The sequence below is a fragment of the Lepisma saccharinum genome, chromosome 15 (assembly GCF_977018435.1).
Source record: "Lepisma saccharinum chromosome 15, izLepSacc3.1, whole genome shotgun sequence".
NCBI lineage: Eukaryota > Metazoa > Arthropoda > Insecta > Zygentoma > Lepismatidae > Lepisma > Lepisma saccharinum.
Window position 1 is genome coordinate 41,196,996 of NC_139243.1, and position 25,202 is coordinate 41,222,197.

The 25,202-nt window shown below is 38.0% G+C and overlaps 1 protein-coding gene across 5 annotated transcripts in view; it reads left to right on the forward strand.

Annotated features, from left to right (window-relative positions):
• LOC145999687 (uncharacterized) overlaps positions 1–25,202 on the forward strand; it is a 112,774-nt gene that overhangs the window by 75,683 nt on the left and 11,889 nt on the right. Inside the window, exon 4 of one of the 5 annotated variants that reach the window (XM_083136900.1) lies at positions 18,919–19,550. The exons of 2 other annotated variants lie outside the window; for them this stretch is intronic. In XM_083136900.1, coding sequence (XP_082993026.1) covers positions 18,919–19,498 — 580 coding nt within the window. In that variant the 3' untranslated portion in view covers positions 19,499–19,550. Of the gene's footprint in view, positions 1–4,222; positions 5,464–18,918; positions 19,551–25,202 lie in introns of those variants that run through there. 2 more of the 5 variants (XM_083136903.1, XM_083136902.1) reach the window with 2 other exon arrangements.

The window sequence follows — 25,202 nt, forward strand, 5'->3', positions numbered from 1 at the left end:
CTTTTCCTATTCGCCTAGCCGAATCCCATTCAACTTCATGTCCTGTTTCTCTAGTGTGTTTGAATATGGCATTCCTGTCTCTCTTCAATCTCACATAATCCATGTGTTGCTTTAACCTGTCTTTGAGTCTCTTCTTCGTTTCCCCTATATATACACTTTCACATCTTCTGCACTTCACCTCGTAGATAACCCCTTCCTCTCCTTCCTCTCTTTTCTTCCTTCTTGCTGGCTATACTTAAAACAGTGCATCCTCCCTTCCTGTAAATTCTTATACCCACTTCCCTCAGCACTTTGCATATCTTCTCTGTGGCATCTCCCATACTTCTTATACCAAACCATCTCTCCTTTTCTTTTTCTTCCTTCTCTTCCAGTCCTCTCTCTTTTATTTCTTTCCTTCCTCTGTTGATGTTGTGTCTGTCTTTCTTTTCATAGCCATTCTCTTCTAGTTGTTCCCACAGGCTATTAATCTTGGTTTCTTCTTCCCTTTTCTCTGTGCATATCTTCTTTATTCAGTCTTCCATGTTCCTTATCAAATTATGTTTAGTTCCATCACTCACATCACTTCTTTTATGGCAGAACACTCCTGCCGAACACTTCTTTTGATACCATGTAGACACAATCCCCATTCCTCTCTTGTTTTTCATCTCAATATCCAAGAAATTTAATGTTCCTTCCTGTTCCCGTAATCCTTCCCTAGCTTGTGAATCATAATAATTTTCCAAATTTACTATTTTGCTGTTTGAATTCAAATCATAGAGTATAGAGAAATTAAGTCAATTTCATAGAAGATAATATTGGTACTTAACAAATTCATACCTGGATCTATATGAGTTTATTATTTCCATTTGCAAAAACATCGATTTAGTTTAGTTTGTAATTGTCAGGGGAAAATGTAAATTTTGTCCTGGAAAATCTGGAAAAGTTAGGGAATTTCATTTCTGCTTGTTTGTAGCCAGGAGCTTTGTCTTGGTATGCTTTAGGACTATTGGTCTGAACATCACAGGGTTTGAATTGTGAATGCTTCAGGAATCTTTTAGCCGGCCATCTGTGTCCAAATCTCCAACAACAAAGCCATGTTTCAACATGACAACACATTGTCATAGGGCTTTGCATCACCACAAAGTGGTTGCAGGAACATGACAATGAATTTTCCACACTGCCTTGTCCCCCCCCCCCCCCTCAACTAACCAGGCTGTAAACACATTGGACATGTCTGGCAATTGCTACAATGGATTGTGAGATCTGCTCCCAAAAAATGTGAGCCAATTGATGGAGCTGCTGCATTTGGCATGGGCCAAGTTGAACATGGGGAATGTTCACTAATGTTGGGTGATATATCGTCCAAATGATATATTGCGATATTGAAAAAAATATCGTCCAGGCGATATCAACTAGTTGATATATCATCACAATATTTTGACAATATATATTGTCACAATATTTTGGCGATATATCATCATGATATTTTGCCGATATATATCATGTCGGTGATGTCTTTTATATCATCCATCCTTGATATTCACCATTGTGTTCAATCTTTTTCCCAATGGTTTATTGTTTATTGATTTCTTTTATTTTACTTTGCTTTTTGTGCCACTTTTGGCTAATTTGCGAAGATGGGGAAAAGTTGGCGGTGACATCTAGAAAATGCGAAATAAGGGGGTCCGTGAACGAAGTAAACACCGGTGATTTATGAAGGCAACAACATTTTTTTGCAATGATTAGCGTTCAAAAACTATGTTTATGAATACCCTGAATTTTAAGTATGCTTGCCTAACCTAACCTAATCTAACCTTACGTGAATGGTTCGTGGGGCAAGTATGTTTTCCACATTTACTGAAGATGCCATATTGTCACGGTAAAGCAACGCTCCATGGAACGGATAGCGAACTTCACTTGTTCACATCAAACATGGCGACCATATTAGTGCATCGACAAACATAGCAGTAATAGCAGTAATGTATACATGGTATTTCATATTTTCTAGACGTGACCACCAATTTTTAACTGCAAATTCATGATTTCGAGGTCAAAATTAGTGAGTATACCAAATTTGAAAGCAATCAGAGATACTTCCGGTATTCTGTAATTATACCCAATTTGCAATGGACTCAGTGAAGCCTTTTGAAATCAGTAAACACAAAACGAAAACAATTTATATACATTAATAACCTTTTTTTCTTAATGAACTCGGAAATCAACAAAATGTCGCTTACCATGTTTTACACCCGAGCCCTTCATTTAACGCGAGTTGTAAGTTGAAGGGTAATTTTCTTGTTAATGCGTTCTATGTATTTGTTCCATGTAACATGTCTAGTAAACGTACCATTTCAGGCTTTTTCAAAACCCGTTAGAAAGAGGCCCAATGTTCACGATGAAATTTTACGGTTCGTTGTTGGGGATAGTGCAGCAGAAGGGGTTTTAACGAAGACGAAGTTGCTGTGCACTTTGCGTTATATCCTGAATTGGCAGACTGAATGTATTACTACGTATTTGGTACCTCCATTGGTTACATTGAAAAATTGTGTTTTTAAAAGACAAGGATAATTTCATTTTTTATTTCACTACATAGTTCATACTACTATACACCTTCATGGCATGGTGCATAGCATAACTTTTTTTTTTACCTTTAGTTCAATAAGACTACAACGTGTATCTCAATGTTTACACTGTAAGACCACTTTTTTTTTTTTTTAGTATAAGACTCAATACATAACATCATGTAAGTCCAGGGGGAAGGCAAGGTGGGCACAGCCTGCCTGGAAAATGAATGTCAATCTAAAGTTATAAATATTTCACACATACAATTTCATTTCCATCACTCAATTTTGTTAATCAGTGGCAGTGATTAGGGGTGGAGTTGCCCCCCGCTTTTTGCTATTTTTGCCCCAACATTATCCTTAACTGTCCTTGCACCCTCCCCCTGCCATTTTGGCAACTTGCTCCCCAGTTTTGAAATGTTGCATGCTTGTTTCATGGTTTTCCTTATTTTCAGCATCGCACCCCCTAAATTTCTTTCCGCACCCCTTAAAGATTAATCCTGGCGCTTCCGCTGCATTTTTCTGAATTTTCTCGATGGTCTGGAAATGCCATTCTTTCAAAGTGGTATTCAGTTTGGAAAAGAGAAAAAAGTCTGCAGGGGCCAAGTTCGGAAAATAGGGTGCATGGGGCACAACAGAAGTGCGATTTTTACCAGATAACTTGTTGTCATGATGCAACATCCACGACTGATTCCCCCACAGTTCAGGCCTCTTCCTATGCACAGCATCTCTCAATCGTGGTAGAATTCTCTGGTAGACTTCCTTGTTTACCATCTGACCAGGTGGTACAAATTCATGGTGCACAACGCCTTTCCAATCAAAAAACACAACCATCATCACCTTGATTTTTGACCGACCCATCCATTGCGAAGACTGCCTCTTCATTTCCACATCGCATCCGTAAACCCATGTCTCATCTCCTGTTACGATATTCTTGAGAAAGTTTTCATCTGCATTTGCATTTGCAAGCAGTTCCTGACAGATTTGAACTCTGTTCTGCTTCTGGTCATCTGTTAACAAATGCAGAACGAATTTTGCACTGACGCGATGCATGTCAAGTTTTTCAGTCAGGATTTTATGGCAGGATCCTACACTTATGCCAACTTCTTCAGCAACCTCACGGACAGTTGAACGACGATTTTCATGAATCACAGCGTGAACAATCTCAACATTTTGGTTGTCTGTTGACGTGGAAGGTCGTCCAGCCCTTGGATCTTCGGGGAATCGAACTCCTGCCCTCCTTAAAGCACCTAAACCAATCATAGAACTCTGTTCGGCTCATGCAGTCATCTCAGTATGTTTAGTTAAGCATTTGGAATGTTTCTGTAAAAGTTTTCCCAACTTTTATGCAAAATTTCACACACACGCGTTGTTCCTCCAACTCTTTCATTGTTGCTTTGCCACTAATCCGACAAGCCGCTTGTGCACGACCTCACTCAATCGGCTGCTACTCGACAACTAATGCATAGATCGGAACCCAGTAAAAGACGATCTCTTACCAAGATATGCCGCTAGGTGCTAGCTGGATCACGCCATCTGCAACAGTTGAGGGGCTATTAAAAGATTTCGGTCTTTTTTGTACAAATCTCGTATTTTCCTATGAAAGTCATTTTTATGATGAGTGTCGCAAAAGTTTAAATATCTCAATTTGATATAATGAAATAGTGATTTTTTTTTTCCAGATATTTAATTAAGTGTAACACAAGAGAAAGAAGAAACATATCTAGTGCTTTGCCGAGTGAAAACCAACATATTAAAATTAATTCAAACTCAACGGAGTCAGGTTTTGGCATGTGTAGAATATGTACGAAAGTGTTTGCTAGTGAGTATGTACTCAAAGTTCACCTGAGAAGTCACACAGCAGAGAGGCCTTATAAGTGTACATTATGCAACAAAGCATTCAAACTGCAAAACCATCTGCGCATCCACTTAAAATTTCACAGTGGTCTCAAGCCTTATGTGTGTTCCGTATGTGACAAGTCTTTTGTTCTGCCAGGAGATTTGAAGAGACACTTGAAGGTTCACATTCGGAAACCACACCTTTGCAAATTATGTAGGCAAAGTTTCCTTCAGCAAGAAGATTTGAACTTGCATTTGGTGGCTGTGCATAAAATAGTTCTTTAATGTCTTTATATTAATAGACTAGTTGCACATAACTAGGGCCTGCATTTTTATATAGTCAAAACATATGTAGAAAAATTATTGAAATATGTAAAAACTATGTACGAGGGTCTTAAAAAAAAAAGGATCGTTTTGGTATAAAACACAAATGACAAATGATGTGTGCAAAGAATTTATGGTACAGAAACTACATACCTTACTCTACTCTTTCGTATATTCGCCATACCAAATTAAGCACTTATCAGAGCGTGATACCAGTTTGTATACACAGTCATTGTACTCGGTTGCCACAAATGTATTCAATCATCTAGTGACAGTATCTTTCTTCAACAATGGCAAGTGCTTCCGAAAATTTCTCGATTGCGACTGGCAATGAGACATGAGTCGCCTATTCAACACCCGAAAGCAAGTGTCAGTCAGTGCACCATACCATATCACCTTCCAAGCCAAAAGAGTCCCAACAAACACTCAGCATGTGAAAGGTTCTGGAGACTGTCGTTCGAGACAGGAAAGGCATCTTATTCATTGATTTTCTGCCAGGGGGTGCAACAATAAATGCTGAGGCCTACTGTCAATTGCTTCAAAGGATCTGTTGTGCCATACAATGACTGCAACCAAATACAATGACGGTATCAACAAACCGGTATCATTCTATAATAAGTGCTTGAACGGGTATGGCGAATTTGTTGAAAAGTAGAGTGAGGTATGAAGTTTCTGTCCCATAAATTTTTTGCATGCATCATTTGTTGTTTGTGTTTTACACCAAAACGTTCCCCTTTTTTTCTGGATGACCCTCGTAAGTATACTGAAATATGTAAAAACATGTAAGTACATTAAAACATCTAATATAGGTATCATTTCTCACTTCTTGCTGTTTTTAGGTTCCTGGCAGTAAAATATGTAATTAAACTGTATTATTTTCTCAATATTATTATACTTTAAGAAGCTACCTTGAAATTGTAATATGCTAAATAACATTGAAAAATTCATAATCTGATAAATTGATAATGTGGATGACAACAGTTTTGAGTACAGTTAATTAGCTTGTGTGGTCAAATATTTTTCACCTCTAGATATACATTTACATATTCTCACTGAATGAACAAAATTGTTAGTCAGGCAAAAAAGGTAAAATATGTTCCCAATGCAGTTTGCAACATGGCATGAAGGCATGTATAGGGAGGATGTTTAGGTAGGGCATCACACATTTTTTTTTTTGTAGGGGTGATGTGTTCAGCACCATGCTCTGGCTACCTTAACCTCCCAGGTACCCATTTATTTGAGGCTGGGCAAACAAACCACAGAGCTGCCTTATGCTGTGATAAGGTTGGAAAAATTCCAACCTTAGATCACTCACTTGGGAATCAAACGTGGGTTGGCAGTCATACACCCTACCAGCATGTCTAGTGGCTTCTACAAAAGTTTCTTGGTGGAAAAGACAAGTACGATGACTTGAGGGAAGTTGCCTCTCACCTCTCATACCACACCGTGTGTAATCCATGGCCCACACATGTGAATGAGGTTTGACAAAACACTTTCAAGCAGGTTACGGTTTTCAACATGTGTACCACAGCTAGAATTGCAAAAAAAGCCAGCTTTTTTGAATGGATGATTTTTTTTAGATTAAAAGCTAGCTTTTTGAATGGATGATTTTTTTAAGATTAAAAGCCAGCTTTTTGAATGGATGTTTTTTTTTCCTGATACAAAGCCATCTTTTTGTGGAAGATAACGGAAATTTTGACTTTTTACCTATTGGTGTTAACGTATTTTACTTGTAGTGTCAGTTAAGGGTTTGGAGGTTCATAATGTCATATTTTGGAACTAGCTAAATAATATTACATGATGTGGCAGCCACAGGACACATATTAGCCACTTCTTCTGCAGGGCGTTTGGAAATTGACGCAACCGAGACACTGAATGTATGTAACTTTTGTACAAAAATCGATAGACACATGAACCTTGCATTGGGTATTAACTTTGTCTATGTGGATATTTTTTAAAACATGAAAAATGAAATGATTCTCTTCGTGAACATTCAGTATGGAGAAAAGGTTACTAAGGTGTAAAAAAATATTTGTACAAATCAAAGAAAAACATGGAAAGAAGGAGTTTTTTTTTTCTGAAATTACAATCATTATATTGGTTGTGTCAGAGAACAGTGCCAGGTGTGTGCCTGGCATCTCGCTCCGTTATGCCATCAATGTCCAGATGAAAGAAAAGATTTGAAATTTATCATTGAAAATACTAACCTACCTATATATTTGTTCGATAAATCTTAAATCTTTTCCTTCATCTGGCCATTGATAGCCAGATGTCAGGCACACCTGGCACTGGCCTCTGACACAACCAATGTTGCCATCACACTTTGTAATTTCGAAAAAAAAAACAAAAAAAAACATGCTTTTAGTGAATATGCCATAAATAATAATCTCTAATGCCAAAAATTTAACTTATTATTGGGAATACTTTTCTTGGAAAATTACTGGATTTTTTATTGAAAAAATTTGTCATACTTTTGCCAATTCCATAAATACTCACAGAGACCATCAACACACATTGTCAATTTTTACAAGTGGTTCCATATCTGTCTTTTATCCATGTTTTTCTTTTCTTCGTACAAATACTTTTTAGACCAAAGCAACTTTTTCTCCATGCTGAATGTTCTTGCAGAACTTTCTTCTTTAATGTTTTTAAAATGTCCACATAGTCAATGTCAATACCGAATGCAAGGTTCATGTTGGTTTGTTCAGTTGTTATTTTTAAGTCCACTTTATGCACAGAAAGGCTATTTAAGACTGGACCTACAGTTTAAAGTGAGATTCGAATCACTGTGTGCCTCCACTGGGTATCGAACCTGGGATTCCTTGATTACAAGGTGACGACACCCACTGCACTATCGGGGTAGCCCCACACAAGGTTCATGTTTATATAGCTTTTTGTACAAAAGTTATGTACATCCAAAGTCTTGGTTGCATGACGTTTTGAACACCTGTAGTGATTAACCTGTTTTTGTTGTATGCAAGTTTGTGTATGTGCCTACCCAATGCACAGTGGTAATCAAGGGGTACCAAGTTTGATCCTCAGTGGAGACATATGTATGGCATAATGATTTGGATTCCATTTTTAAACTGTAGGACCAATCCTGATTAGCCTATCAGAGTACAAAATAAACTTAGAACAAACTTTCACATGTTTGTGCCATTTATGTCAAAAAAAGTTAATGAAACATTAATATTGAACTATTATATCTTTCAGGACAATTAAAATTTTAAAATATAAAATAATTAAAATCCTTACTATTCATAATACATATGCATTACTACATGTCCCTATACTCCATTAAATAATTAAGATCAGTATGCTACTATAAGAGATTTAGAGCCAAAAGTAACTTATTATTGTGAATACTGTTTGAAAAATGGCCGAATTTTTATTGCATGTTATAGGCCACATATAAAAAAAATTGGGTCCCTGATGGCATAAAGTAATGTTGCCCTTTGTAATCAAGGGTTTCCAGGTTCAATCCCCCATGGAGGCACAGTGGTTCAGGTTGCATTTTAAGGTGTAGGTCCAATCACAATTAGCATATCTGAGCATATAATGGACTTAAACAAACAAAATTTTACTGACAGAAATCCAGATTTTTGTAAAAATAATGTACTTTTTCCTTTGGTCATTTTTAGCCAATCTACTTCAGTTTCTACCTCAGTTTTACGGTTACGGTGTACTATAGAGCGACCACAAGGGAAAGAAAACCTTGGACGAAAAGTCCCAGCGCAGCTTTCCCTTCTTCCGTTCAGCTTGGGCCATAAGAAAGCATGTCCACTCTCCCCCTCCCCTCCTCACGGGAGTACGGTGCACAAGAGTCACGGGTCTGCGCAGGTTGTTTTGCTTGTGATTCCACTATAGGGTAGTGTCTATCAACTGCCAGGCTTTGGCCTGGTACCAGGCTGCAAGATATTGCAGATATTGCCAACTATTTTAAATCCAATTTTATATTTGTCAAGAAATCCAGATATCCAGATATTGCCAACAATTTTAAATCAAATTTTATATTTGTCAACAAATATAAACATGTACAATATGTCATAATTTATTTATTAATATTTAATTAATATTAATGTATAAGGGACATCAATAAGTTTTGCGTGTTGAGGTATAATTTGTTTAATATTGGAAATATTGAAACAATGAACATACATATAGTTTGCCTACAGTGTCTTCTACTCAGAGTTACTCTTCCACACAGTTGCCATCACATTTGATGCATTTATGCTAGCATTTTACACAGACCTCAAAACCAGTTTGAAAAATTTCCACAGAACGCACTCTGGTCTCTCAATGGTTGAGAACCATGACCAGCTTTAGCAGTTATTACATCAAAACATGATCCACTTGAAAGCCAGAATACAAATATTTTATGCTAAATGCAAATGTTAAGGGGTTTGATAGTAGATTTTTTATTTTAGATATACTACTACGTACAAAAAGTACCCAGAATTTGTGAATAAAACACAAAATACATGGTTAATCATCAACATTTATTTTGTCGCCTTCAAAATAGGCCCCATCAGATGCAATACACATATGCCAATGCTTAACCCAATCTTCAAAACAATTTTCAAACACAGAAGATGGCATCGCCCCGAGTTCCTTCTGCAAATTTTCTTTAATGGATTCAATTGATTCAAAATGCCTTCCCCAAAGTGGTAACTTGAGTCGCGAAAAGAGAAAAAAATCACATGGAGCCATATTTGGGGAATGTGGGGCTTGGGTGAGTACATGTGTTGAGTTTTTGGCCAAAATCTCACGAACAAGAGTCGACGTGTGCGACGACACATTATCGTGGTGCAAAATCCAAGAATTGTTTTTCCATAACTCTGGTCTTTTCCGGTGAACATTCTCACACAGACGCCTCATAACGGTCACATAAAACTCTTTATTCAAAGTTTGTCCCGCTGGAAGGAATTCTGAGTGCAAACACCATGATAATCAAAGAAAACATTGAGCATGACCTTAATTTTTGAGCAACTTTTTTTGGGGGGGTTTTGGTTCATTTTCGAAGTGCCATTCCGAAGATTGTTCACCTGTTTGCATGTCATACTCATACACCCATGTCTCATCACCAGTTATGATGTGTTTCATGAAAGTTGAGTTACTAGAGGTTTGTTTTCGTCAGTCGTTGACCAGAATGGGGTAAATCAGCAACAATTTTTCTGCCTTCTTTGAAAGCCTTGTACCATGCATACGCTTGTGTTTTCGACAGACACGAATCACCAAAGGCCTTTTGTAGCATTTTCAACGATTCAGCACACGACAGTTGACAACACAAAATTGCAAACAAATTCTTTGCTCGATATTTTTCTCCATTCTGCAAATCGCAGGACACTCGTCAACACAACTGACGTAAACAGCTGCTGTGCACAAACTGATGGATAGATTACTCTACCCCTCTGTGTGGTCATTCATTACAGTGATGCCATCCTACGTACAAAAAGAATTCTCGATATCTCCAATGTGGGACTTTTACCAGCCAAATTCCAGGTTCTTTTTTTACTGAAGGTAGTTCAAGAAAAAATGGTATCACTGAGGGCACGTTTGATAAGGTTGTTAAAATATGTAGCAATATTTTCTTTCTTTCTTTTTTACTTTATATGCATATTCCTATTCCAAATTCAAACATTGAAAATTATGTTAGTATACTATTAGTGTATATTACATAGATATAATAAGCCTACTAAAATATGAAGGTTGCACTTGGATAAAACCATCCATTCAAAAAGCTAGCATGTTTGCAGAAATTTTATATTCTTTCTCCAACATCCAAACTTTTCCCACAGCAGGCATGTCATTTTTATCTAATGCTTTTTGCTGCCCTCCTTTTCTCACTACTTGAATCCATGTTGCTTCATCATTTTCCTTGCTCTCTGCAACCTTATCACCATTATTGCCAAATTCAGAAGATAAAATGATTGTTTACATGTATCAGTTTTGTCCACCAAGTTTACATCACCTTTATCATAATTTGGAACAGTTTCATTGTCTGCACTGGATTTCTCATTATTAATTAACCTGCCATTTAAAATGCAATCTTTTTTCCAGTTCATTATCAACTGTTCTTAAATATGTAACTTCTCTATTCAAATGTTTTACATCACCACTCAGCTTCTCAAGTGGCATGACAGCCTTAAATGTTATTACTTTGATTTGTGTGCATTCACTACAGTCAACTCTCGATTCTACGACCCCGGGTATAACGACCCTCTCGAAGTAACGACCCTTTTCCCGGGAACCGTGAAAAATTTAGAAAAAATTAGAAAAATTTGGAAAAAAAAAGTTGACAAATTGAAGGAAATCGGCCGAAAAATGCATTGTTTTTTCCTCCACTCATTCCCTTCACGAGCGCTCTACCGCTCACAATTGGGTCTTAACTAAAAAATAGACACCACCCCACCCAAGGCGCCAGGCTTGCTCTTGGATATGCGAGAAAAGAAGATCGAATGTGCTTGGATGTTATTCTAAATCGACTTGACTTGTTTCCTTGTCCTAAGAGCTGCTTAAAACTTGCAGAGGAGGGGGGAGCAGCCTGAAATGACTGCTGCACTTGCAGACTTTGCCAATGTGTATGGCAGGTCAAGCTCTTTCATCGATAAATACACCACCTTGAGAGATAAGATCGCAGGGATGTTCGAAAATACAGATGCGTGGCGCCTGGAAGTCTGACCCATCTGTCCAGCTCTGACGTAGAGTTCAGCAGGTTCCCGTGAGTGAGCAACTCTCGGCCTTGTAGACGACAACTTCCGGTAACAGCTTTCATTCAAAAAGTATTCTTTGTTCCCTGCAACACTTCATAAAAAAGCGAAACTTTTAGAGATAATCAAAACCACATTGGTGAACTAAAGATCGTCAACCCGCTTAATGCGCTGTCATCCAGGTTTCCACAAAAGTTTACTTCGATCTTACGTGCATCATAACTCCCGTTTCCCACTTCATACGTTTTCCTAATGGACATTTCCACTCAATTTTTTTACAACAATTTTAAAAACTACACCCTGGAAAAATTACCCCTGCAAGTTCTCGCGTTTCTCTGCGTCCAGTTTAAGGCAGAAACGAGACTTCCAAAGTTGCGAGGCTAGCGTTGCGCTGAAAACACGCCGCCGCCATGTTACTACGTCACTCCTTAGGGAGAGTTCGTTTGTCGTCTGCTTCGAGCGTCCAGTTCCGGGTGGGTAGCCCACGGTGAGCGAACACGTGCAGAAGTTTGACAAATCTGTACCGATTTAAATAATGGAAGAAGGAGCGATAGGAGAAAGGAAAGCTATGCTTTGTAATGATCATTCTTCTATGAAATATCCGTACTGCTCACGTGCAAGATAAATGAAAGGGTTCAGCTGCGTGTGTTCTCAGGCCATGCTAAAAATATTGCTTATAAAATTGGTTGCTGACCAGACACTCAAAAATATTTTTTAAACTTATATTTATCGATATTTACCGTAACCTATGTAATAGAAAATAGGAATTTTCACATTCGTCACTTTATTTATAAAGTCTACTTGACTTTGTTTTCCATAAAGCAATTTCAGTTTGTGTTCCATTTCTGTTGCGCAAATTATGATCAAATATTTTTGTGCAGATAAGAGAAAATACACTAAGAAGATTACATTAGTTGCACAGTACATATCTATACTTAGTTTATGTATAAATATTACAAGGAAATAATGTGTATAACCATGGGCGTATTTAAGGGGGATTCAACGGGTCCAACCCCCCTCTTTTTTTGGTTCACTCAAATTACCAGTTTCCTTGTTCTATCCGCTTGTTCATAAAAAATTCCTTCGGACTTATTTCATTTTCTTAAATTAGAGACGTATAGGACGGGATACGGATGGGAAGGAAATTTCGTAATTCCACACACCAGATGGGACTGCAGACCAATATCTGCAATTTCCTGATAGTTTCGGAATTTCTGCGATAAGAAACTGCATTGAGACTGTCAAATCAGTTATTTTCCCCCCTCGAATCATATTAAAGAAATTTGGTTCTTAAAAACGTAGTGGCACAAGATGAACAGAAAAGTATCAATACTAAGTAGCGCGACTTCGTGACTACAAACACACAACTTTGTCGGGTCCAAAATCCCCTCCCCATGCTCCCCAACAAGCTTCCGGCCAGCAGTGTCCTGGATTTTCACTTACTAAATAAAGCAACCCTAATCATACCAAAAATTGATCCATCCCTCCCCCCCCCCCCCCGTGAACTATATATACGCCCATGTGTATAACAATATCCCATACTGAAATGGTACGATATAATTATTTTGAATTTTGTACTGCGAAAAAAGCCGCCTCATCTCGTTGCCCCGAACGCATTAATTGGTTGGTTCACAACTTCACCACTAAGGATCCTATCGAGACGAGACATGGCAGCCTTGGTCTCGATCTCGTTGAGAGTTGTAAATATCTGTCTCGTGTTTATTTGTAAATGTCTCATCGACAGTCTCGTCTCAATTTATAAACATCCGCCTCGGTTTGGAAGGGCAATTCTCGTTCTCGTCTCAAGTCTAGAAAAATATAGAATTAACAACGTATGCAGACGCTTATCATTATAAATACAAAAAAACCTTTCTTAATATTTTTTATTATTATTATTATTATTATTATTTGACTCCTCGAAAACTAAATATTATCCTGCTTATATACGCAAACCTAACTGCAGATTCAGAATTACCAGGAATGAACTTGCGTTGTAATTATTATACACAAAATTCATGATTTATCTGAGGAAGTCGCATGTTCCAGGTTTGACTACCGACCTGGGCATGACTGTTACCTTGTGAGTGGCATTTCATTGAACTGGAAATTGTTACATGGGAGGATGTTTGCTCGAGACTTTGGGGACAGCTAGGGGGATGCTTCTATTGTTAATGTTAGTGTTGCTCACGAGACGAGGCATGTTCCGTCTCTTCTCATAAAAGGAGATGGGACAAGTGAATGTTTTCGAAATGAGATGGGACAGAAGAAAAAGTTCGTCTCTTATCGTGGCAGGTTGGGTGATACTTAGATTGTGCAGTTGGTGGTAGTGTGTGTGTGTGGGGGGGTGTACTCCTGCACCCCGACTTCGAATACAGCTTGTAGTTATTCATCTTCATTGTAGCGATTAGCCAAAAGTGGGAAGAAATGTGATGTTAGAGATGATACATAATAAATTAACCATGCGTTCTCATCGTTGCAATTAAACAAAGTGAACGGAAAAGCGACGTAAAAGTAGGCTAAATACAAAAATTTGCAATATATATATTAACTGAAGAAAACTGTCATTCACTGCAAGAAATTTAAAAACTCCCCGTACCTTTTTATACCGTTTCACCTCTTATATTGCAGAAATTGGCGTGTAAACCAGTGTGTTCTAAAAGTATTATCTTAAAATTTGTGAAGAAAATATTATGACGAAAATAATTGTAATTCCAGAAAAGGCATTCCTATAACATTAAGTTCTTGCCAGTCAGAACTAACCTATATATTCGCAATGAACAAGGCTGTTCACGTGTTCAGCCATTGACTGTTATAAGGTTTGCTTTGTCACCCTAATGGGAAAACCCTCTACCGAGTGGCTGAATTATAGTAAATACTACTATACTGCTAGAGCATAATTCATCTCCAAGAAATGGAGCACAGATTTTTGCACTGGAAGTTACAAGATACTTGTTTTACACAGTAACAAGTGAATTTTTCGTCGCTTCCGCGGCTCATGCTAAGTTGACGGGACGAGCAGAAGCCCCGCCTGCACGCATTTCTAAGTGATGACGTCAGAGGACCTCCTGTCTGTGGAGAGGACGTTTTCAAATCCGTGACGTAGTAGGTGAATTTCAGCGGTGTTTGAAGGCGTGTTTCTCGAGAACCGAAACATATATCGCCGAGATATTTTGCACATCTCATGTTTGTGTCATTATCTGTAAAATGAATGGATTTAAAACGTTTTTCATGTCAAAGTGGAAATGTCCATTGTGTCGATTTCGTAATATCTGCCAAAAAAGTGTTCCGTTGGCTGACTGATTTCTCCCTCTTTTCCTGTCAGCAAACTTAGGCGGGGTGGGGGGGGGGTGCGATGCAGATTGTTTCAGCCCCGATTTTCTTGCTGATGCGGGCTGATTACAGGCGAGGGTGGAAAAGGACCCACCCCTCTTCCTTTCCTTTGACGTCTAAAATGGGGCAACCAGTTCTGGACGAACAAAACCCATACAACAAGTAAAAAAAAAAAGTGACCCAACTCCCTTTCTTCAGCTTATTCTCCGCTACTGGTGTGCACGGCAATGTTGATAATTGCAGAATTGTTTTTTTGTTTTTGTTTTTTTAATGCTGTTGTCTGCATAGGAAATATTGCCCGTATTATTGTCTGTTGCATGGTAAAACGTAAAGCAAGGGTCATTTCTTTCTTCTTTACAGTGCTGTTAAAAGTTCCGTCTTCGACAGTTGCGTTATCTTTAAAATGCTGGGATTTTTCTCTTCCGCCACCTGTTGCTCGAACTTCCAGCCGGTCTCCTTGTTTTTACGATGCAGCTGGCGCCAGTGTTTTGTCTAGCATCTGCAAAGCTCTGGCTTGCAGATAACAGCGATGACTCATCCAGCGTGAAGAAAAAAGTTATTGTTTTGAATCTCGCAAAGCTGTTTTGATTTGAGGATAACGAAATTCAATCTCCAGAAAGGAAAACAAGAGTTAAAATAACTTCATGTTCTGCGCCTTCTGATAAGCAAATCTGTAAATTTAATTTGCATCCGCTTTTTCTCAGAACCATTCATGTGGAGGAAAAAAAAAAGAGTTCAATGTAACAATGGTCGCTGAGACCGATTAAAAATACATTATTCAAGGCAAAACCGTTTGGAGGGGTGGGTGTTTGACATCGAGAATACTCCTAAATCCAACATTCAATCGTCCATTAATGTGAGAGTAAATATTTTTTATGTGAAAATGCGCAGTTTCATAAAGCTTGTTTTCGGTTCATTTTATGCTGATGGGCTAATCGGGACTAATTATACAGTTTAAAGTGAAATTCAATTCCAAACCCGAATGATTATCGACTGCCACGCTGTTTAATGACATGTTTAATGACGTGTCCTAAAATACGCATTGGGTGAAAACAGATCGCAGGTTGCACATTTCCTTTTTCACGCTGGATTACAATGCAAGTCAAGGAAGGAGTTTCGACTGCTCCCTTGAATGGGGAAGGAGGGTGAATGAAGTTGGTTGAAGCAAAGAAAAGTGACTTTTTTTACGATGTATTTTACACAGCCGAACCAGAACGAAAATTACAGCCCTGCCTTTATTTTTTTTGTCTGGTACCTAGAGAGGTTGTGTTGTTTCTCCCGAGAGATCTAATCTTACCAGTTAATCTTGTAACAGACAATGCTCCAGTAAACCTGTATAAAATCCAACATTCATTCTCCCGAGTTTTGCTGGCACCAGTCTGACTGGTGTCAAGATTCTTCGAGTTTCGCTTGCAATAAGCGAGAGATTGTTTTCCTTTCCATTGGTCTCAGTGCAAACGGGTTTCTCATGAACTAGAATTGAAAGAATTTCCTGGAAAAGCAACGACTGTGCACAATTGAAACAAAGTAATATTATTTTAAATGCTCGTTTGTGAAAACTTTTTCATGTTCTATTTTCCTTCTCAGAACACGCATCCTGTGCATAACAGGTTGTATAACTACCAGGATAAATGGTGTTACCATTTCCTTGGCATCTTTGTGTCCGTTTGAGCTCCCTTTAAGCTGAAAATTGGTGCAAATTCCAATAACGACCCCTTCGAAATAACGACCCTTTTCCCGGGAACTGTGAAAGGTCGTTGAATCGAGAGTTGACTGTAGTTGTTTACTGCAACATTTTCCCAATATTTCACTATTCCCTACATCTTCATTTGCTTGTTGAGTAAAAGGATCCTACTTTACCATGAGGGATAAACCAACTCTTGAAATTATAGATATCATTATGTAATTACAATAACATTGTTCATTTATATGTACAGTTTCCACTAAACATAAGAACTTCATATTCAGCTTTGCCCATTTTCCTACAAGACTTCAAATGAAACTTTGGTTTACAAATTGATTTCAATATTGTCAAATTTTCAAATATTTTCTGTTACCTGACATTTTCTCTTTGCATAGCTTGCAACTGTTGTCATCTGAACCAGGCACCACCTTTGATCAGTATATAACTGACACACCACTGTTTATTGGGAGAACCACAGTAACATTCCATCCCTCCCACCTTTAATTTGCAACTTGCCTGTATGCATTTTATATGTGTGAGGGAAAATTGCACATTTTCTTACAGAAAACCTGGACAAGCCATGGAAATTTATGGCTTTTCTGTACCCACTCTGGTTTAGAGAATGCTGTGTGTCAATGTCCAGCTGGAAACCTAGCCAACAGAAGAGTATGTGAAGTTATTAGAGGGAAAAAATAAAGTTTTTGTGGGTGGGATATCACATGCATTATGCATGTAATATTGTGCTGTTTGTAAAACATATTTAATTACCAATTCTTGGTGTATTCGGGCCAGTGAGGATTGAGGAAATGACACCTACATTGTACCATTGTCACCTTGTAGTTAAGGTTTCGGATCCCACTTTTAACTATGTCCAGTCCCAATTATCCTTACTGTGCATAAAGTGGACTTAAAACACCAACTCAATCAATCAATCAAACCTACACTGTACCTTTTTCCCTGTCAGCTCATCATTAGCATTTTGGAGAACATGTCTGTGCAGATCCTAGCACTCCTGTGTTTTTGGCACAGTCTTAACAAACATGCAATTGTAATTAAGAGATCTTTCACTGGTTACATTTATCTTACACTACAGATTTATATGCAAAATATTACACAATAGGACACATGTTACAAGATCTTGTTGCTTGTGGTACTAGCGACAGATCAAAAAATGATATAGTGTACATTTTACCAATTGCATAATATTATCCAAGGTTTTGTGAAATTAGTTTTACCAAAATAGTAAAATTTTCTTCCTTGTGTTCAAACTTGATGTTGATGTCCTCCAAATAGAGCCAGCAACCATACTGATCCAGTATTTCCAACGTCGTAAATTTTTCCTTTCAATTTGAACATGCAGCATGTTAATTATTCTCTAACTTTATTAATGTACGTAATTTACTTTTTCAGTTGGATTATATATTACAATGCTGGTTTATAGTTTCTAACTTGGATTTCAGAAGATTATCATGATTCAATACACTGCTTTTTTTTTGCATTTTTTTACCAGGTGAAAATACATATCAAAATTTGCTAGTCTGATTTCCTGTTCATATACAGGGTGTCCAGATTGTAACTGACAGTTTCTAAATAATTACTACATTTCAACAAACCTAGCGTTTTGTTAACAAAGCATTGCAAAAGCAGTAGTACATTTTTTTAGTTTGGTTCAGCAAATTTTTATGCATATACAACTAGTGTGGTGGCGCTAGTGTCGCTCAAACAAATGTTGCATCGGTACAGAAAGAAACACGTGTAGCCCACGGAATTCATAAAGGGAGGCAAGCCAGCAGCTAGGAATTCTAAGAACTACTGTTAACGAAGTTGTGCACAAAAGGTTGTTTGTACGCTTACAAGGTGTAGTTGTTGCACGAAATTAAGCCAAGCCAGATGACAAGCCGAAAAGACATTCATTTGCCACTGACATTCTGTAGAAGATTGATGTAACCCTTCTAGACTTCCTTTCAGGGTACATCAAACACACACATGATGTATTCTATGCAAAAGATAGGTGATCTACAAGAACTGCAGGACCATATTCGGATTGCTCTTGCTTGTGTAACCCCTCAGATGCTACAGAACACGTGAAGGGAGATTGGATAGAGTCTGGAAATTGTCCATGCAACAAGCGGAGCTCATGTGAATCTATACTGAACTGTAACGGCTTCCAATAAAACTTAGTGAGTTTGTCTTCAAAATGTATGTTTTTGTTTCTAACTACTCCTTACCATGTTAAAATAACACCCTTTTAAAAACTGTCAGTCCCAGTCCAGACACCCTGTACTATACAGCACATTAATGAATTCAGGACATTTCCAATGAATACAATTTGTGTTCTAAGTATTTTGTTAGACATTTGTACCATCATTTACTTCATTTGTACCAAATAAGAATTAGTTATGTGCTGAACAGTAAAGGTAGTGTTAAATTTAATGTTACGTATAAATAGATGACTCAAACTTATTTATATGGTTAACAAATCTGCTTGCAGGTACTTTTTCAACAATGCTCTGTTAAGTGATGGTACTCTACAAGGAACTGTGGATAATCAGGGACATTTGCAGCCCAAAGGGGCATACTTATCAGGTGGAAAGTTGGATGATATTAAAATTGCACAGTCAAGAATTCAGCTGAGACCAGCAGTATCAGCATCACTTGATTTGCATATTAGGGATGGCAGAGCTAATGTAAAATCTTCAAAAAAAGAAGAAAAGCATTTGGATCCTTCAACGTCCCAGAGTACCTTCCCTTGCAGCGAATGCAGCAAAGTGTTCATTCGCAAACACAATCTCACTGCTCACATAAGAGTTCACACTGGAGAGAGGCGTTTTGTGTGTGCAACGTGTGGCAAAGCCTTTACACGAAAGGCTCATCTTAACACACATTCAAGGATTCATACAGGACTGAAGCCATACACTTGTCCAGTATGTGACAGGTCATTCACTCAAAGCTCACATTTAAGGACACATATTGTGGTGCATGCTTCAAAACCATACACATGCAACTTGTGTTCGCGATCTTTTAATACAGAAGAAAACTTGAGGATGCATTCACTTCTTCCACATACATGACAAATAAAGATGTGCTACAATGTACTAGATGACGAATTAGGTATTCTTGCATTCACAGAATTTATTAATTTGTAGTACGTTTGTACTTAAAAAATAAATAGTTGCATCCCTTATGTTTTTTGTGTTATTGTTCTCTTGTTTTATATGGCAATGAAGAAGATTACTGTTATAATTAGAAATTTCAGCAAAATATGCAGGCTTGAGCAGGACTCGAAACTTGGTCTGCATATTGTACAAACTGAGTTATCGTGTCAGTCCTACTGCAACAGGATCTGTTGCCTATGAATGTTGATGTTGGTGGTGCCTAGTTTCTCGCAGCATAGAGACATGGGACAGAGACAATTCCACTCAGAAATTTTTAGAGAGACATGTTCATAGTACTTGAGTTTTCTACCAGAGCCTTTCTTTTTAAGGCAGTCATCATCTATTAGTAGTTTTCTTACAGTGCATCCTCTTCTAATTTAGAACTACTTTTACAGAACTGAAAAATTATGGCAAGAAGCCACTAAAGCCTAGGACCTATAAATTTAGTGTTTGTTAAATTAACATTATACCATGGAGCGAAGGACAAATTGATTTATTGATTATTATCAAGTGCTACCTAATTAGCAAAGTACTCGAGGGTCATTCGGAAAGTAAACGCAGTTGTGGCATTGCGCTAGTAGTAGTTGCCAGAGAGCAGCCGTTGTTACATCACCCAATCTGTGATTCAGTAAGCTTCCAGCTGTGCTATTGACAGCATTGTAGTACTGCTTGTGTGCTGGTTATAATGTCACAAAATGTGTGATGCCATCAAAAATCCTGCCAAATGCAAGGTACGCGGAGTGATAAGATTTTTGGGGGCAAAAAATCTGCAAGCGGCAGACATTCATCGTGAACGTGGTACGGCAATCACTTCTGAAGTTTACTGTAACACTTTGCAGAAACTGAGAAGAGCCATCCAGAACAAACGTTGCGGTCTGCTGACATCTGGGGTTGTGTTCGTGAATGACAACACTTGCCCTCACACTGCTTGCCGAACACAAGACCTTTTGCGACAATTCAAATTGGACGTTTTTTATCATCCCCCATACATCCCAGACTTGGCTCCTGATTTTCATTTGTTCACTCACACTCACATGAAGAAGTGGCTTGGGGGCACAGCACTTCGCTGATGATGAGGATCTTCAAAATGCTGTGACAGGTTGGTTGAATTCCCAGGCGGCCGAGTTTTATGCAGAAATGATTTGTAAGTTGGTGAAATGCTATGACATGAGCTTGAATTTACATGGCGACTATGTTGAAAAATAGAGGACAGTTGTACCTTTCAAATGTAAAGTAAAAATTTGTTGTTTCTAGGCGGTTTTTTTTATTTACAGCCAAATGGCGGTTACTTTCCGAATGACCCTCATATCTCGTCAGTGTGACACACCTTTTTAAATGTATTTATTTATTTTTACTTTTTTTACACACCAGGGGTTCCAGATTCAAATTCCAGCCTGGGTATGTGTGTCCTTTGTGAGTGTCCTATCATCAATTTTATACTCATTGTTGCAATTGGCCAAAAGTGACAGAAAAGCAACACTAAATAACAAAAGCAAATCAAACATTACTCATTTTAGTTCTTTCTTTGAAAATTTGTTCATTTTCTACATTGATAATCATAGTCTACCTTTACAAGACATATCTTGAAGCACAGACCATAATTTGTAATCCAGATGGTTGAAGTTGGGACTGCCAAATGGCTAATCTGAGGAGGAAACCAAGTCGGACACATTCGTCTCCAGCCGCTTCTGGGTTTCCAGAATTCTGCTGAAAGCTCTACTCCTGACCATGGAAAAGAGAGTTGCTGAGATTCTTGACCATTGTTTTCTGTATCCCTTTCTTGCAAAAATTGGACTCATCGTAACACCACACCATGATTGAAGCAGGGCTACTGCCTGTTCACTAGCTTCTTGTGAACTTGTGGCATGCACACTGTCATTTTGCAAGTTCAAAGCCTCCTCCACGATAAACATTTTCAACAGTGAACAGAATTCTTCTTCTGTGCCCATTTTCTGTTAAATACTCAAGTAGGCCCTTTTTCTTTATTACTCTCTGGCCATTAACTCAGTTGTGAGAAAGTGACCTGTTCGTGACATTGTTTGTAAGCATTCAGTCCTAGGTCAGTTCACAACACATGAGCCATGGGCATTTTTGGGAATATCAGTTCATGGGCCTACGTACAGGAATTCTGCACATACGGGCCACCACTGATTTCATGGTCCATTAAAACGGTATGCCCCTGGCGCGGTAGCCCACACCTTCAATTCATATGAATACCCCATCATCAATCTTCAACCAACAAAAATCTCCCAAGTTTCACAAAATTTCGACTCAATCAGATTTTCATATGACAATCGTACGGTGACGCCGGATATGCCGTTTGGAGGTTCACAGTACTATGACTTGCAAATGAAAAGAATAATATACATATGATAATTCAAACTTGCACAAACAAAATAAATTAAATTCAAAGTTTGGTCACTTAACTTTTAGAACACCCTGTGCCTAATTTTGATATACCAGGATATCCATCAACATTTTCCAGCAAACAGTATTTTTGGGTCCCCAGATATTTTTAATACATATCAGGTGTCCAAGCCACAACAAAAATTTCCACCCTTTTTCTGCAATTTACAATGATACTGAGTAGCCTACGTACATGCTCACTTATTTAATTAGATACATAGAGACATGACTCAATTTTAATAGTAAATTCACCAGATCCACCCCCACAATATATCAAGACCAAATCCCAATCAGTATGCACATGAGGGTCCCCCCACTGAAAAGGAATGTCTCAATTAGCATACATAATTATGTGTTATTGTTGACATGGAACAGTTTATTTGCAAACAGCTGAAATTACAACACATGGACGTTAATTAAGCTTATGTTTATTACAAGAAACGAAATGCTTACTCACAAAATTCTGTAGTGTGATCTTAAATCTTAAAGATCATTCAAACTGTTGTGTATATGAAAAATGAGAGAAAAAAAAAGAAGAAAAAAGAAAGAAAATAGTGACCATTGTTTAGCATGCAAACTCAGTACATTAAAACGTTTAATTTTACATCATCCAGTCTGAACTAATTCGACATTAGGCCACATACACTTATAACACAGTTTGACCACCTTCCATTTAAACTTTTACCCAACGTGTATGGACGGGTACATGATCGTTTCCAACAACCGTAATATTATAAATATATTCCCTTAAAAAAAAAGGTGTTGCCAATATGTCTTTTAACATTGACTTGTGACCTACGAGTGTTAGCATGCACATTTTATATTACATAAAATTGGTTACGAAAGCCCATATTACTTCGTAGAATAGACGTAAAACTAATCCCGGAACATGTTCCTAATTTATTTGGCATGTACTATTCGTTTCTCGAACGAGAATAGTTCGTTTTATGTGTGCACACAACCCTTTTTTTTTTTTTTTTGACATAGCGTCGACTTTGTGTATCCGTAGGTACCACGTTTTGCGAGAATCTTCTTCTTCTCAACGTCACTTAAGGAAATTTAGTTTCCTTACCTTGTGTCTCGGGGACGAAGAATCCGGCATGCACGAGTCCACTCTTTTCCTCTCTGGAAGCCGAGAGTTCGACTCACCTCCAATGTTTTTCTGCGTTGTACTTCCACTCCATGCTTTCATCCACCGTTTTATCATAACAGCAGACGTCGGATTCATACAGAAACAGCTGGAAACAATGACAATTTCCTTAACTGCAGTGTCTTCTCTTTCCTCACTCCATTTCCTCCTTTACCGGAAGTCCATTTCCATCACCGCGTGCCGAAATCGATAACTTCCATCTCCAATCGAACATCGGCACAGGATCGATTAAAATTTCTTGAACACACGAACCAAGGAATTACTTGTTAAACCATACACACGTTCCATCGTGTTCTCAAACTTAAATTATAAAGAACACTTGGACCTTTATTCCTAGATATACTTTTTTAATAAAGGTATATCATCAGCAGCACGCAACTTTCATGCAATGGTCTGCCGAGCTGTCCATCACCGCGGACTCGCATCTGGCCGATTCTTTAAATTTAATCACAACCAAAGCAATGTTAATAATGAATTTGCAAAATGAGTACAACAATGGTGTGTGGGATCAATAATTACTATTAACGAATTCTTATGAACGATAATACAAAATTTGTTTATCAACCAATTTACTTCGATTCTGTTCTGGAAGTAAAAACAAATCATCTAACGCAGTTATGTTCTACACCATCTCTCGTGAATCCTACAAACCACTAAGTGCATTCATTAAATGAACGAACAATCTCTATAGGTTAGGTATGAACAAGGGAATTATGACTCCAAACCGTCATACCATGGCCATCCTTACCTGGGCCTATCATTCACTGAAACACTGGATAGTACGATACCTCTTGGAGATTCGAATCTTCTTGAAAATTGTTGCCCACTGACTTCCCTACTTTATAGAGGATCACACGGTTTTCTTACTTGCCCCATACCAAAAAATGTTCTATCACTTCTGTAGTTCAACTAGCAATGACTCACATGGTCCTTCTCATGGGAGGAACTGTTGATCTTGAATAGCAGGAGAGGAGTCACCTTCCAGTGACAGTATTTATGGTAAGGCTGAGTATTATACCGTCATTAAAGGAAACACTGTGCTAACAAATACATACATAAATGTATTTTTTCAATGATCATGCTAGTCTTTCCTAGCTGCGGCAGTCCAGTTGGTAGGCCCAGATTCAATTCTTTTGGTGGGTGATTTCGTGTGGGAATTTGGGTCCCACTTTAAACTGTAGGTCCAGTCCCGTTTAGCCTTCCTGTGCATAAAGTGGACTTAAAACACTAACTCAATCAATCATATGGAATTTGTCCAGCAATGGCACTGCATGGAGTGATTGTAGTTCACCCAGCCTGCAATGAATGGGTACCTGGGGGGGGGGGAGGGATTAAAGTGGCTGGAGCATAACCTCGCAAATATGCATTCTTAGCAAGTTGCAATGTGCAGGGGGTAGCTTTACCTTTCACCTGCAGTCTTTTGAAATGTTTCTAATTAGATATATCAGTAGATTTCTGTATAATGTGTTTTATTTCCAATTGTTGGAGAGTGAAGATAATTATTAATAATAGGCATATGTATATTTTCATTCATTTTTTTGTGTTCTGAAAGTACCATACATCAGATAAAGGCATGTCAGGTGGGGGTGTGAAATAGTTTTGAAATACCAATTGAAAATGTAGCATTTAAAATTGGCTTCCTTTTACGTTACAATAATTGAATTGCAAATCCCACCATTCTTTTCCGTACAAATGAAATCAAAACAAACTGTAACAGCTAACTGCATTGTGTTGTAATTAGAACTTCCTTCTACTTGGACCCCATTAGAAAAATAAGGATATGGCCCCGGCAACTCTTATAGCTGAAAATTAATTTCACTTTGCTCTGCAAGTGATGGAAGTGTCATGCCATATCATCACATGTTAGAAATTTCCGAAGTCATTTTATGGACCTCAAATATTCAATACACCCTTGGATATTTCTTTAGCATTTCAATTCGTAGATAAATTCAATTATAAAAAGCTTCATGGTCAGGACACATACAACTAACTAACTAACCCTCTAGCCTTCTTAAACCCCAAGGTGTATGGCTGCAGCAACATAGGCCTTCCATCTGTCCCTAT